General features: G+C 47.5%; 5 protein-coding genes across 5 annotated transcripts; 3 read left to right on the top strand and 2 right to left on the bottom strand.

Annotated features, from left to right (window-relative positions):
* The first annotated feature begins 1,326 nt into the window (after positions 1-1,326).
* F4822DRAFT_396095 (kinase-like domain-containing protein) lies at positions 1,327-3,430 on the top strand. The gene is made up of 6 exons (XM_051457484.1): positions 1,327-1,712; positions 1,785-1,957; positions 2,020-2,103; positions 2,161-2,509; positions 2,563-2,961; positions 3,014-3,430. Exons 1-6 carry the CDS (start codon positions 1,664-1,666, stop codon positions 3,145-3,147), a joined length of 1,188 nt encoding a protein of 395 aa, XP_051317009.1. The 5' UTR covers positions 1,327-1,663; the 3' UTR covers positions 3,148-3,430.
* Positions 3,431-4,808: 1,378 nt separating this feature from the next.
* F4822DRAFT_427086 (MIF4G like-domain-containing protein) lies at positions 4,809-7,341 on the top strand (the record flags this gene model as incomplete). Its single annotated transcript, XM_051460674.1, has 4 exons — positions 4,809-4,872; positions 4,947-5,416; positions 5,478-6,558; positions 6,611-7,341. 4 exons carry the CDS (start codon positions 4,809-4,811, stop codon positions 7,339-7,341), a joined length of 2,346 nt encoding a protein of 781 aa, XP_051317010.1.
* Positions 7,342-7,481: 140 nt separating this feature from the next.
* F4822DRAFT_179232 (mitochondrial carrier) lies at positions 7,482-8,775 on the bottom strand. Its single transcript, XM_051453384.1, has 2 exons — positions 8,527-8,775; positions 7,482-8,467 (listed from the first exon to the last, which is right to left on the bottom strand). Exons 1-2 carry the CDS (start codon positions 8,645-8,647, stop codon positions 7,662-7,664), a joined length of 927 nt encoding a protein of 308 aa, XP_051317011.1. The 5' UTR covers positions 8,648-8,775; the 3' UTR covers positions 7,482-7,661.
* A 169-nt stretch (positions 8,776-8,944) lies between these two features.
* Positions 8,945-9,902, top strand: F4822DRAFT_179278 (ubiquitin related modifier 1). Its single transcript, XM_051453385.1, has 3 exons — positions 8,945-9,219; positions 9,345-9,509; positions 9,673-9,902. The coding sequence occupies exons 1-3, from the start codon at positions 9,143-9,145 to the stop codon at positions 9,788-9,790; spliced, it is 360 nt and encodes a 119-aa protein (XP_051317012.1). The 5' UTR covers positions 8,945-9,142; the 3' UTR covers positions 9,791-9,902.
* A 2,054-nt stretch (positions 9,903-11,956) lies between these two features.
* On the bottom strand, positions 11,957-14,433 carry F4822DRAFT_179288 (uncharacterized protein). Its single transcript, XM_051453386.1, has 5 exons — positions 13,995-14,433; positions 13,101-13,897; positions 12,993-13,046; positions 12,766-12,939; positions 11,957-12,696 (listed from the first exon to the last, which is right to left on the bottom strand). The coding sequence occupies exons 2-5, from the start codon at positions 13,839-13,841 to the stop codon at positions 12,190-12,192; spliced, it is 1,476 nt and encodes a 491-aa protein (XP_051317013.1). The 5' UTR covers positions 13,842-13,897; positions 13,995-14,433; the 3' UTR covers positions 11,957-12,189.
* Between the last annotated feature and the right edge of the window lie 52 nt (positions 14,434-14,485).

The following is a 14,485-nucleotide window of genomic DNA, read 5'->3' on the forward strand; positions in this document are numbered from 1 at the left end:
TTGTCTAGAATGACCCAAACCTGCGCGGCGATTTCCCATTTCTTTTATTTGTAACTTGCACTCGCACTTGCACTTCTTACCCTCAAATTCTTAGCATCAAATGGGAATTGAACTAGGCTAGTGGGGAGTAGGTAGGTCTGGTACATATGTACATCCACATCCACATCCACATATAGAGGTTATGCGTTATGTACAAGAGACTATGTACCTATAGGCGCATAACCAGACGTATGTATATACATAGGTAGATAAAAGTATGCATGTACCTAGGTATTTTCTTACCACTAGCCCATAACCGACTGCGGCCGTCGACGTGCGTCCCTCCTCTCAATGCTACATAATACGTACCTGAGTTAGGTGCGAGGTGCGAAGTAGATGTCCAAAAAGTTCAAATTCGAAAAGTACCTAAGTACCCAGGTACCTACCCTCTTCGACTTTCCCTCCAGTTTTCAACCCCTCCTCTCGCTTTTAGCTGGGTCGTTCAAACACAACCATCTCCCACCTTCTACCTATCTACCTTACCTACCACCTTACATACCTCTCTCTACGTATTTTCTTTCCCTTTCCCAACGTCCCTCCCACGTTTCTGTTCATTGCCACTTACCCAAGTGCATATGTGTAAGTTATCTCTTGTATTGTCTTTCGCAATAACTGGTCGCCGTCAATTTGACGCTGTCTGGTTACTTATGCAACACTTCTTTCTTACGGCCAACTAATAATTGCGGCGCCACAGCAATCGTCAAATCCGAGTCCTCTCTTAGGTCGTCATCCCACAAGGTGAGTCCACTTGTCGCCGGTATACACAATACCTACCAGCCTACCTACCAACCTACCTACCTGCCTGCTTCATTTTTTTTTCCCTTTCCCTCTTTGGCAGAGAGTCCTTTCCCGCCACGTTCATTACCTTGGATCAATCAGTACCTTACCAACCCACTGCCTTACTGCCTTAACGGAATATACATTCTTCCTATCTGCCTGGTTATCTACAACCCTACGTACATTCACACCTACGAATACGTGCAAACATACAAACGTCTTAAAAGCACCTGCCTTGGCCTTTTTTCCTTTCCCCTTCGCAAACTTGTCCAGTATAGACCCTACTTCCCACTTAGAGGTATGTACCTGGGGTAGCTCGACGGGACTACCTAACTGTACTTTCGCTGCAGTGGACACCTAAAAGTTTCTTTCAAGTCACGTTCCGTCATTCGACCACCTGCAACCCCGCCAGAATCCCTACCTACATAACCTCCGCCCTCTCGCGATACTAGACCCTTTCTGTTCTTGAGAATTTACATAGATCCTAGATAGTAGCATCATCTTAGGGAATTTTTTTCTTTCATTCTCTAAGCGAACAGTCGAACGTCTTCCCCATTACTCGACCAGTCCAACATATACCTGTTCGACCTTGATCACACTTGTACTGCACCGACCGGCACTTCAATTCGGCGTCGCCTCCTCCTCCACCCGGTCGAGAGAGATTGACCCACTATCTCGTCACCTGTCAATTGCGATCGAGACGCAACCCGACCCAATTGCTTATTGATCTGTTGCCCAACACGGCGTCCCGAACCGCGCCTGAACCACCTCCCGTCTCTTCTTGCTGACGCTTAAGAGACGTTCTGGATTGTACTATTTTGCGACTGAGACCGACCCGCCTTCCAACATGGCGCAGAACCGCCCAACAGCGGCCTTCAACACCCTCCGCATGGGAGGTAAGTTACGGCGTCCAGTTTTTATCCATCTGCTTTGATGCAAATGTTGAGTCGTACTGACGTAGAAGGCAGAGGTTATTCGTGAAAAGGTACAGGATGGAGTAACGGGTGAAACGAGAGATCTACAATATACGCAATGCAAAATCGTCGGTAATGGTTCCTTTGGTGTCGTCTTCCAGACGAAGCTTTCGCCGTCGGGTGAAGATGCGGCAATCAAGCGTGTGCTTCAGGACAAGAGGTTCAAGGTATGCCCCATTACTAAAAATTCGGATAGACACTGTGCCTGTTTGCTAATGATCGGTTGCAGAATCGTGAACTCCAAATTATGCGCATCGTTCGACATCCCAACATCGTGCAGTTGAAGGCCTTTTATTACTCCAACGGGGAACGAGTGAGTGTAAAAATCAACCTGGACCCCGCATAGCAACTAACCAAAATGTATTATTAGAAGGATGAGGTTTACCTCAACCTGGTACAAGAATTTGTACCCGAGACCGTCTACCGAGCCTCGCGTTTCTTCAACAAAATGAAGTCGACTATGCCGACTCTTGAAGTTAAACTTTACATCTATCAACTTTTTCGTGCCCTCGCCTACATCCACTCCCAAGGTATCTGCCATCGCGATATCAAGCCGCAGAACCTTCTCCTCGACCCTAACACAGGTGTGCTGAAGTTGTGTGACTTTGGAAGCGCAAAGATCTTGGTCGAAAACGAGCCCAATGTCTCGTATATTTGCTCCAGATACTACCGAGCTCCCGAGCTCATCTTTGGTGCTACTAATTATACCACAAAAATTGGTAAGTTGATGTTGTCTTGGAAATTGAAGAATGGTGTCTGATGCAAAGTATAGATGTCTGGTCGACGGGTTGTGTTATGGCTGAATTAATGCTGGGCCAACCTCTTTTCCCCGGAGAATCCGGTATCGACCAGTTGGTAGAGATTATTAAGGTGCTAGGAACTCCAACCCGCGAGCAGATTCGTACTATGAATCCGAACTACATGGAGCATAAATTCCCGCAAATCAAGCCTCACCCGTTCAGTAAGGTGTTCCGGAGGGCAGATGCAAACGCTCTGGATTTGATAGCGAGGTTGCTGGAATACACCCCAACGGAACGCCTCGGGGCTATCGACGCGATGGTGCACCCTTTCTTCGATGAGCTACGGGACCCTAGCACTAAGCTTCCGGATTCACGGCATGCAAGCGGTCAATTACGGGATTTGCCTAACCTGTTCGACTTCTCGAGGCATGGTAAGTCGACCCTATTTCGCATTCCACTGTTGTATAATCACTAACGATTCAGAATTATCTATTGCACCACAAATGAACCCTAAGCTTGTTCCTCCTCATATCAAGCCCGTCTTGGCATCTCGCGGTCTTGATATAGATAACTTCACGCCTTTGACAAAACAAGAAATGATGGCTAAGTTAGACTGAATTTCGGTCTCTACTTATGCTCTCGTTTCACATATTTATGCATCATCGCCCGGGATTTCGCTACAGCATTCACTCACTGGCTGAGCCTATAAATGGCTCGAATTTAATCGGATCGATGTTCAAAAGAACTATCGAACCGGAAACGGCGACTTCTCACAACCCCGGCATGCTTTTAAGTGGTAAAGCATGATGAAATCCAGGGACAATCCAATGTAAAGTTCGAAAGGCTGGGTTCTCCAGAAATATGGCGTGCTGTGGAATTTTCCGGGGTGCCGGAAAGGCTTTCGGGAAGGCCACTTGTTTTAACTGTGGTATTCCCTATTGCTGCGGCAGCAAGCGGCGGACAATCGTCTCAACATCCAGGAGTATTGACTGGAAGTGGCACGCACCGGGCGTTCTTAGACTTTCTCCTATGCATGGCCAAGATGGCATTTGCTTTTATTTATCTTGTTCGATAAGTCGCTTCTGTCCTTGTGGTGGGGGGTGACCACAAGGAGGCTGGATCCCCTTGCGTGGTCTTCCAAGATATTCCCTACACATGTTAAAGGGGGATAACAACGGCGTATATGTTATTCTATGAATAGTGGGTGCGTGGGGAGTGGTAGCACGGGTGAGATGGGATATGATGTTGAGACTGGCAAGCTTCCCGGTCCAAACAGCAAGTGATACTGGGAAACTGGACAAGTTTATGGAAACTCGGCATGACTTCTAAAAAAATTTCTTTTTTTCTTCTCATTTCTTCCCTCGAAAGACGGGCCCGTACGTGCGTCAAGAAGTGGGAAGACGGTTAACTTAAAAAAAAAAGGAGGACCGGGTTTTCTGCTCATACATCAAGGGAAAGAAGGCTGTCTCAATTACAGCGTACAGTGACGAAGACGAAATCACTCGGCCTATGAGAAAGATGGGATGTCACCTCTTCCTAGGATCGTTGATGTGTAATAATGTGCTGATGATTGTGATGCCATGAATTCTAAAATTATTTTATCGTAGCAAATGCTTCGGCTTTGACCTTGTCCTGTAAACTATTCTTATACGCGGTTCCGCATTACACTCTTGTCGAAGATAAACCAGCTGAGATTTCAGAATCCCAACATGGGGATAACGTCATTGGGGGTGGAATATATTTCAAGAGCTTTGCTGTAATAGGTCAATCGGCGTACCTACTGCACCTAGCTCTTCCTAGCTAAATCTTTCAAAAGTTATAACGTAGTAAAACACCAGGCAACATTACGCACGATTTGTTGGGCATTGTGTATGTTCAGGTTTTGCTTTGAGAGTCGTGTAACTTCTATAAAGGTTGATATAAACCCTGGAGATCTTGGATTCAATGTAGTTATACGTACGGTACACATAAGTACTTAGATACATTGACCTACAACATTGAACATGAACGTAGATATTAAATGTGGGTACCTGCCTATGTACATAATGTACCTAGGTAGGTACCTTCCTTCACCTTACCTAAATGGTTAATAAGATAGGTAAGGACCGTGCTTCCCTTTTTGCGCGTTGCGTGTATGGTCACGTCTTGTCGCACCTTTAAACTCCTACCTAAAGTTAGTTTATAGGCGACAGCTTCAACCAACATCATTTTATCGACAACCAATTCTTACGAATCCTTCTCTCTAGCAAGAAGACTAGCCCTTCTGTCGATAAAAAGGATGGCGGATCATGATCGCGGACGACCCGGTGGCGGTTATAATAATCGCAAAAGGCGTTATAGAGGTATGAACGCACCTAGCCTCGCATCTATCTCTCAATCCATCTTCTCAAGGATTTGTTGCTGATACCATTCCTAGATGACGATGAATACGACCGTCGACCACAACGCCGACGTTACGATGCGCCGCTCCCCGTTCGCATACGAAAGCAACTCCTTGGTCTAGCCGAGTCTCCTCTACGGCGTTGGCACGAAGAGGTGCAATCTATCGCCCATGTTGTCGCCGACAATTACGAAGACCAGGAGCTTCGCACAAGCTTTCTGGAGCTAGTACCACAGATGGTGGTTGAGCAGCCACTAAAGACTCCCTTCGTAGCAGCTGTAATACTCGTTGTCAACTCCCTCAAACCCGACATCCTTGCCGACTTGCTTGCTAGGGTCGCAAGTGCGACAGAAGAGAAGGTCAAAGTGGGTGAATGGCGAGATGTGAAGCTATATCTCAAATTTCTGGCATGCCTACAAAGCGCCCTTGACGGTGAAGGCTTGTTTCCATTGCTTGAAGAACTCTTTAGCCGAGCTGTGGACCTCCAGACTGCTAGCTCCGACGACGTAAGCACAAAAATATTGCTTCTACTTTTCATATCCAATTTATGCTAACTTGCAATCGCAGACAATTGGAACGGAGCTTGTCAAAATAATCCTACTGACAATACCATATATCATGGTCGCTGCGCCTGTTCAATGGCAGCAGAAGGCAGCCGAGCTTATGGATAAGACAGACGTCATCGCTTCCGAACCACACGCGTTGCAAGTCCTCATCGACCCGTACCACGCCGAGGAAGGATCAGAGAGTCCAACCGCGAACATGAGCGTAATTGGACTCCTGCAAAAGCAGCTTCAAATCGAAGCACTAAACGGCTGGGAGCTCTCTTGCTTGCCAAGACCATGGCAAATGCCCCCCGAGGAGATCGAACAACAAGAAAAGCTAGACAGCGCACAAAAGCACGCCTTGCCGAATATATCCATTCCAGAGAAGGTTGTAACTGGACCTCGGCCACTATTTCCTGAGGTCTATTTCTCGGTCTACGTTAATCAGGAGATCGAATCCGTCCCACCCGTAAGCAGTATTGCGTCATCCCTGATTCGAGACGGGCTACTCGATACCATTAACATCTTAGACTTTAATCGCGGCATCACAGCTCGGTTCCTCATAGATGTGGATTGTTATTTCGCTCCCGGTACATTCGTCAAGCGTGCAACACCATTTGATCGACTCCGAGACGTAGAGGGGGACCGCTCAACATGGAAACCAGAGGACGTCGCCGTTGACGCTGTCTTTTCACAGCTTTTTGCACTTCCGACTCCAGAGCACAAGTTTGTTTACTATCACTCCGTCCTCACGGAGGCCTGCAAGATCGCTCCCGCAGCAGTAGCACCTAGCTTAGGTCGAGCTATCCGATATTCATACCAAAATACTCACCGTCTAGATGTAGAGTTATGTTACCGATTCTTGGACTGGTTCACCCACCATCTCAGCAATTTCGGCTTCATGTGGAAGTGGATTGAGTGGGTGGACGATGTCAATCTTCCAAATATGCACCCGCGTAAAGCATTTATCTTAGGTGCTCTGGATAAAGAGATCCGTCTTAGTTTTGCTCAGCGCATAAAGGGAACGCTCCCCGAGCCTTATCAAGCGCTCATCGGGCCTGAGAAAGAGGAGGACACCCCAGAGTTTAAATACAAAGACGATCGTAAGCGAAAATTTATCGAACGGCACATGGAAGCGGCTAATAATTAATTCAGGTATACCTTTTGCTGCAGAAGGCAGAGAGATTGCTTCTCTTCTCAAGCGCAAGGCTCCAGACGAGGAGATCCAGCCCATCATTGACCGAATTCACTCTGCCGCCCTCGATCAATCCATCGATCCTCTCGTTTCCAGTACCGATGTCTTTATGACCGCAGTATGTTGGGTTGGCTCCAAGTCTCTCTCGCACGTGCTTGCTTGCATTGAGCGTACTAAGGATAGGCTTCTTGATGCTGGTGCGGCTTCCGAGGCTGCCAGGGCGCAAATCATCACTGCGGTCGTAACATACTGGTCGGCACATCCAGGAGTCGCTATTACTATTGTCGAGAAACTTCTCAACTACTCGATCATTACCCCTGGAGCTGTCATTGATTGGGCGCTAGTCGGCGATCGCGCTGGTCCGTACGGCCAGGCTCTTAGTAAAGCTTGGGTTTTCGAGCTTGTCTTTAACACTGTAGTCAAGGTGACTACTCGTCTAAGACAAGTCGTTAGTAGCGGGGCGAGTGAAGGTACCGAGGACGAAGTCGCCGGTATGCGTGAGCTCTTCAAAAGCATGGAAGATGCCTTAGTCAGCTGGGCACAGGGCACCAAGGACCAGATCATGGACCCTGTAGTATCCGATGGTGGGGAAGATCTAGTAAAACGTTGGGGCGAGAGGTGGCTCCGAGTCTTCAGACGAAGATCCGCCATTGAGGAGACATTCCTGCTTGAAAACGGGGCCACCTCCTAAACACAAATTGTAAGATATGCGGGTTGAGGTGTCGTCACATTGGCGTTGGCAAAAAAAGGGTCTACGGACTTAATACTGCGGTATAAAAGGGTTCTTGCTATCATACTGGGCATTGTATCAAATAGACTAGTTAATCCAGGCATTGATCTACTTAACCCAATAGCAGCTATATCAAATACAGATATATGTACATGTTCCATTAGCTGGGAACGAAGATTCATCCTGAGTGCAATTCGGAATATATATACAGCAAGGCGGCATTATAGTAATAGAGGCATGTAGGCCACAGCTACAGGCTGCGGGTGGGAATTGCTAGTGTTCTAACTCGTCCACTGAGGTAGATAAAATTTCATATTTTCGTATACCAGGAACGTGACCCAGGTCGCGGGTAGAACCCTCACCACTCCTGGTATGATGCCACGGTAGAAACCGAGCCACCCTTCTTCTCTCCACGTCCTCCTTGCGACCCCCTGGATCCCCCGGCCGAACCGCGCATCGGCGTCATAGTTCTGCAAGCGGCTGCGGATCACCTGGTATGGATACGTGACAGCTCCAGCGACGAGCTTGGCAACACTAGAAATAACAAGCGTAGCCTCGGTGCTCATCTTTTGCTCTCGGTGGCCGGGCGACCGTCTCGCGAAATACAACCGCTTCACTGGGTCATACACGGCGAATTGCACCGCTCCATGCGCGACTCCGAGAAGACTAATGCCGAGACCCCGGTAGAATCCCCGCCACCCTTCGTTACGCAGCAGGTGCGCAGCGCCGGATAACATACTCGGATATGCACCAACGGCGCCCCGGTCGGAGGAGAGCATACGCGTTTTCATGACCCAGATTGGGTTGGTGAGAACCTGCGTGCAGATCCCGGCTGCGCCGGAGGCGAGGAAGTAGTCTTGCGGCGTGAGTGATGTCGTGGTGGAAGGTGAGCTTTTTAGAGCGAGGAGAGCCCGCTCGGCGCGCGCTTTGAAGAAGAAGAAGGACGCCCAGCTCGAGGCATTGCCAAGGAGATTCGGCGTTAGACCCCGGTAGAGAGAGGCGATGGGGTGGGGTGTCTGGGTCAAAGTGCGGATTAATGACATGGTGGTTAGAGGTTGTTGAGATGTTGCCGCGCCATGTTGGTGAACTGAAGGACTATTAGTATGTGTCTATATGAGGTAGTAATGCGACGGGGAAATATCTCACTCTGCATCCGAGTCTTGACAATGTCGAGGGGGTGGACGACGAGGGTTGCTATGGATCCAGCGGACAGACCGGCGATGGTCTCGACGGATGCGGGAGAAAGGCCTGCATGATTATGTGTCATAGAGATGAATGATTATAGAAATAGTTACATTCTGAGGCTTTAGATATACTAAATACCATTATATTTTGTTATATATATCTTGTAAGGTGAAGAAGGTAAGATGGAATGATTACCTAATATTATGAAGCTATCAAATTCGAATTCGATTAAATTTCATTATCACTATCATTATCTAGCAGTGACCTCATTGAAGCTTCGGAGTTCGGACCGCAAATAACCGAAATTTCTCAGTCGCGCTATATAAAACTACCCCTTTGGGTTATACATCATTATTTACCTACCTAGGTACTTACATTTAGTTATATGATACGTACCCTATACAACAAACCCAACTATAACCCATAACATCACTCATACATCTCAGACCTGCAAACCTTCTCATACACATCAACAATTTGGGTTACACATCAGGATATTTTATCTCTTTCGCCTAGAAGGGAAACTCCCCTGTTCTCATCAATATTCCTTATCTTCTCTGCAAAGAATTTTAGTACCATGTCTACCATAGCAGAAACGACTCCGGTCCAAGTCGAAACTGATGTCCCAAAGATACCCATTGTGGTTGAGTTCACGTAAGTATTTCACATTCCCCAACACTTCATTATTAAGCTTGTTGGGTCTTAAGGCTACTTGGACTACCTTGGACCGACGTTATAAAGATCCAACACATCGTGCATTCCTCCTAACCGTGGTCTAGAGGCGGCCTTGAAATGCTATTTTCAGACCAGCGTCGCCATTCATTATTCATACCAGCCGCAACCAAGGAAGGTAAGCCGGTAACTATTGCTGGCCTGATCGACCATCTATGCGAACATACTATGAAAGATACACGGAAGGAATTATTCGTCCTGGAAGATCATCTGTACGTTATTACCGCCCTCTCTCATGCCCTATTCTCCCCGACCATGTCGACTTCTCATAGAATCTATACCGTTTTATTCCGGCTGCCGTTGTTACACTATGCATTTTATACCCATAAAGATGCATGATAACCCATAGGTAAGCAGGCTAACACAACAACCCAGGCGACCTGGCATCCTTGTCCTGATCAACGATGCAGATTGGGAACTAGAAGGCGAAGAGGCTTATGAAATCCAGGCAGGGGACAACATCCTATTCGTTTCTACGCTACACGGCGGGTAATACCGCTTCTCTGTGCTAGACGCCCGCATTACACCGCTATTCAGAAGCTGAAAGGCCTAGTTGCATTCGTCATAGCTGCATCACCCTCAGAGACAGAGCGAGATGTCTATAGCAACATGGTGGATTCCAACTCGAACAGGCCAAGTGATTTGACATCTACGACTGACTTACCTACCTTAGTTTTTGTCAACGACTACTACGTACATCATTTCCCTACCCCGCCTTTATGCATGTGAATCACCGCCAATCACTTCCAACCGGGTCATATCCCGTTGTTGTGAAATGGCAGACGAATATGCGGGTAACTCGGTTGACCTGTCAAGCTGCTGCAATGCCTCCCACGATCGGTGTCTTCCAGTAAACAGAAATTGACCCGGAGCCGTGGCCTGTCGTCGTAATAATCCAGATCTGTCATTTTCTACAAGCCCGAGCGTTCGTCCGAAGCTGCTTATGTTGATCATCCGCTGTTTCGGGACATATAATCCGTACCCTAGTCAATATCTTAACAAAACGACGCGGAACTTCGTGATGTATGATCCTTCGCGATAGCAACAGAAACGAGAAATGAGCACAGTGAGTTTAGACTGAAAAGAACAAGGTTGGCGGTGAAGATCGTAGAAGTTTACAGGTCTCGAACCTGGTAACCGGCAAAATTTCAATGTTTATTTTGGCTCTTCTTATTCGTTAGTCTGTAGAGGGCCGTCCCAAAGGAGCTCTCTGCAGCACGAACGGGCAAGGGACCCAGAGTGATAGGGACCTTTTCGCGAAAAACAAGCGTGGGATTACTCGATAGAATTTGAGATCCTAACTTATCAAATCAGCCGCTTGGATAGCGAGGAATCCATTGATAACGGAACGTGTGGCAGCTTGGTCACCCCCAGGAGCAGCATAGCTGTAACCACTAGGAACCATTCCTACACTGAGGTTATGAGGCATTTGTCTGTTCCCTCAGGGCTTCGCGTCATGGATCGACATTAATCGCCATAACTAATTTACATGTCGCCCTGACTAAGAGGCCATCGTGAACAAGTGTACGTACGGTACATGTTGGCTAGCCTCGTGGCGAAAAAATTGAGGCATCCCCCCTGTCTACCTGTACACATCGCACGCCCAGGGCTTGCAGAGCTAGCAATCAGGATTACAGGATGCATGTATACCTTTTAATATCAATGGAGACTACCCAAGCCTAAAGCATAAACTTCTGTTTGAGGAAATGCGGGTAGCTGCCGCAGTCAGTACTAACACGACACCGCTCCGTTCATATCAAACGAAAAAAGACAAGGAATATACACCTCGAACATAACACAGTGAAACCAATCAATCATGCCAAAGGAAAATAATAATATCTTTCGAGGCTATGATACTACCCGAAACCTCCTATCTTCCGTAATAGCCGAAATAGTTACAAATCTGTTCAAACAAAAACAGAAAGAAGACCTGGTGAAAGAAATTAGACCCGATAAGTGACTTAACTCCGCCCCGTTTGCACCCCCTGAAGGTCTAGTAACCTTTGATGCAAGAATCTGGTATCTCCCCCGATGGTAGTATGCAAAAAGGTGATATTTCCCAACCCAGGTCCTTGGGTTTTTTGTTTCTCGATGCGCCGCAGATGTTCTCTGCCTGATTGGTAAAGCAAGTGTAAGGGGCCGCCCACTACCGATGCGTGTTGTCCACCAGATTATGTATATATTCCCATGTTCCAACCCACCAACCAACCCCCCTTACCTTAGTCACTTCTCTATTCCCTAGTGTCTGGGTGCGAGATTGTAGATGAGATTTAGATGTAGATATAGATAGCCGAACCAAGATCGAGTGTAACGCGCCGATGAAACCTGATAAACAAGATAGTAACCCTCTCGGGGAGAAAAATTACAACTGGTGGAGGGGCCAAAAGGAAAAAAAGAAACAGCGAAATTTAAGAGGAAATGTAACATCTGCTGGATCTGCGATAGAGGGAATCATGCGATAAGGACAGAAACCAAACTTCCCAAGTGTGAAGTTGGTGAACGATATCCTCCAATGGCTTTGGCGTAGGAATCTGCTCCTCGGCCAATTACTAGTACCGTCATTACGTAGGATTCTGTTGATATGTTTTGCTTTTTTTTGTTCATGTACTGCCGACCCTCCTGATTTTAGTATAAGGAAAGGAAAGTCGAGCGAGAGAATCAGATCACCTCCCTTCTTACGTTATTAACAATGTGTGGTATCTTGAACTCGAAGAAGAAGACCGCCCAAAAATTTGCTTTTGATGCGCACACGAATGTATTGATCTGAGTGTTGCGCTCCTCCCATTGGAATCTCCACAAGTTCGTCATGCCTTGGTGTTATTTGTACTGGTCGTTACGGTCGTAAGTGCTTTCGAAGATCTAAGAATCTATGTAGCAGAGAATGGCGGAATCTTAAAACATCCGGTGCTGAGGAAATGCGCGGCCATACTCGTCCTCGTAGACGGAGCTCGGGCTATTGGACGCGGTAGCAGTTTCGCTTGAGGCAATACTCGACTGGTCCATCTCATATGATCCGTATGGGGTATGCTGGTCGCGGGTCATCGCGATAGTACCCCTGGGACCCGTCCGCGACATGGCGTAGTCGGCGAAGTTCTCGGGAATTGGTAGTCCATGTTGCTGAGGAATATGCGTCTGGTATGCCTGGTGTTGGACAAGCGGTAACGGAGGAGCGACGGGGTATTGACGTGTATTGTTGATTCCGACCGGACCGTGGCCTTTGGGAGCGACTTTGCGGTTGAGGCCTCGACCTTTAATGCCCTTGTTGCTATTCTTGTAAAGTTCTGCGAAGTGCTTGAACAATCTCTGCTCTTCGGCGCAGAGTTCCTCGCCGACACCTAAATTCTTGAACTTCGTTGTCAACTCCTTAATTGTATCCTTGTGGAATGTGTTGTGATGGTTCTATATGCAATGATTAGCAACCTTTCTATGTCACCCTTTAGATGACGGGAGGATCTTGTGTTTACAAACCTTAAGGTTGCCCCTTTGGCTAAACGTCTTCGTACAGCCATCGAGAATACAGTGGAAGGGCTTCGTCGGGAAGTGTGTCAATTTGTGAGGTTTTACATTGCCAAGCTGGGCAAATGCCTTTCCGCAAATATCACACTGGTAGGGTTTCTCTCCAGTGTGTCTGCGCGTATGGGTCTAGTTTCCTCGTAAGCATAGTGCTTTGAATACAGCTTGGGTTCTTTCCTTACCTTCAAGTTGCCTCGTTGAGTAAATCCTAAACCACATCCGGGCTCTGCGCACTTCTGTGTGAATGATTAGCGACAATGCTTATAAAGGATTGGGGTAAGGCATCCTACAAAGGGTTTCTCTCCCGTGTGGGCTCGCTTGTGAGTTTCCAATTGGGTCTTCTGGGAACATCGCTTTCCGCAACCCTTAATATCGCAGATATAGCGCTTCTGTCGCTCTCTACCAAGCTGGCTACTAGAAGATGGGCTTGCTTCTTCGGGGCTACATGACTTCCTGCGGAGATTGAACTTTTCCTCGTCTGGCTGCGGAGAAGGGTAAGCAGACTCTCCAAAGTCCGAAGGTTCCAGTTCGTTGTCGTCCCTCGATTGGATGGCCTTCATAAGGGTGTCGACTTCAGTGTGGAATACTATTTCATTAGCTGCGTTTTCCGCGACGTTCCGGGTGATTGTCTTCGACGCAGTGGGAACAGGCGCGGTGGAGGATCGTCGAGTGACGACCTCTGGCTCGTACTTGATTTGGGGCCTTCTGCCTTGCTCTCCAGGATACGCCTGACAGGCTTCCCTTTGATACGCAACAGGTACTACTTCGGTATCAATTGTCATCGCACGTGGTTGAGGTGGGCATTCTTCGTGGTAACTCTTGAAAGATGATGTTGCGGAAGGAGATGAAGGTGAGTATGGCCCAAACATGTAAGGATTGCTGTGGTGGTACTGTTGTGTTTGTGGGCTAGTTATGGGAGCCATGGTGTATGCGTTATCTACCATGAATTGGGTTGGCATGGCAGACCGTTGGATAGATATGGTAGTCGTGGGATTGGAGTTGTACTGCATAAGGCCAGGCGTATCGACCATGTGGTGATATTCTGGGTTGGATTGCTGGGGAAGCCATCGTGCCCAGCTCTGGGGGTCTGATGGTTGAGTGGTTAGAGCCAGCTTGATGATGCTTGAGGTGACCGGTCTTGCTTATTGCAAAACCAGTCGAATCAGTTAACAAGATTATTGAACTTAGGTAATTTTCCGAGTCTCAGTTGTCAAGAGGACTCAGGTATAGCTTCAAGAGGAGCAATAGGGAGTGTATTTAGTTCCAAAGTCGAGAGTGCAAGGTGAAACATGTACAGCTATAAAGCTATAAAACAGAGAGCCGACCCTATAAAAGAATGAAAGCACGAATCGGCCGTTTGCTAAATAGGCAAAACGGCTGCTGCAGTCTGACGAAGTGACCCGTGATTTTTGAATTCACATCCGATCAGAAGGAAAGGATCAAGATCGGGGTGTTAGTGAAGTATATACCTTGAAGGGCGGGTTTAAGTGATGTGCGCTAGGGTCCGATCTGGTGAGCCAACGGGTTGGGCACGCCCACTCGGAGATCTTGGGATGCCAAGAGGAGAGGCGGAGAAGATTAGTCTCTTAACAGTGAAAGCTGAATACGATGTAAGTGGTTAAGTGTCAGAGGCGGGCTGGTCAAGTACATCATCTTCTACCTCATATCAAAACAC

Source organism: Hypoxylon trugodes (genome assembly GCF_022578975.1).
Source record: "Hypoxylon trugodes strain CBS 135444 unplaced genomic scaffold F4822scaffold_3, whole genome shotgun sequence".
NCBI lineage: Eukaryota > Fungi > Ascomycota > Sordariomycetes > Xylariales > Hypoxylaceae > Hypoxylon > Hypoxylon trugodes.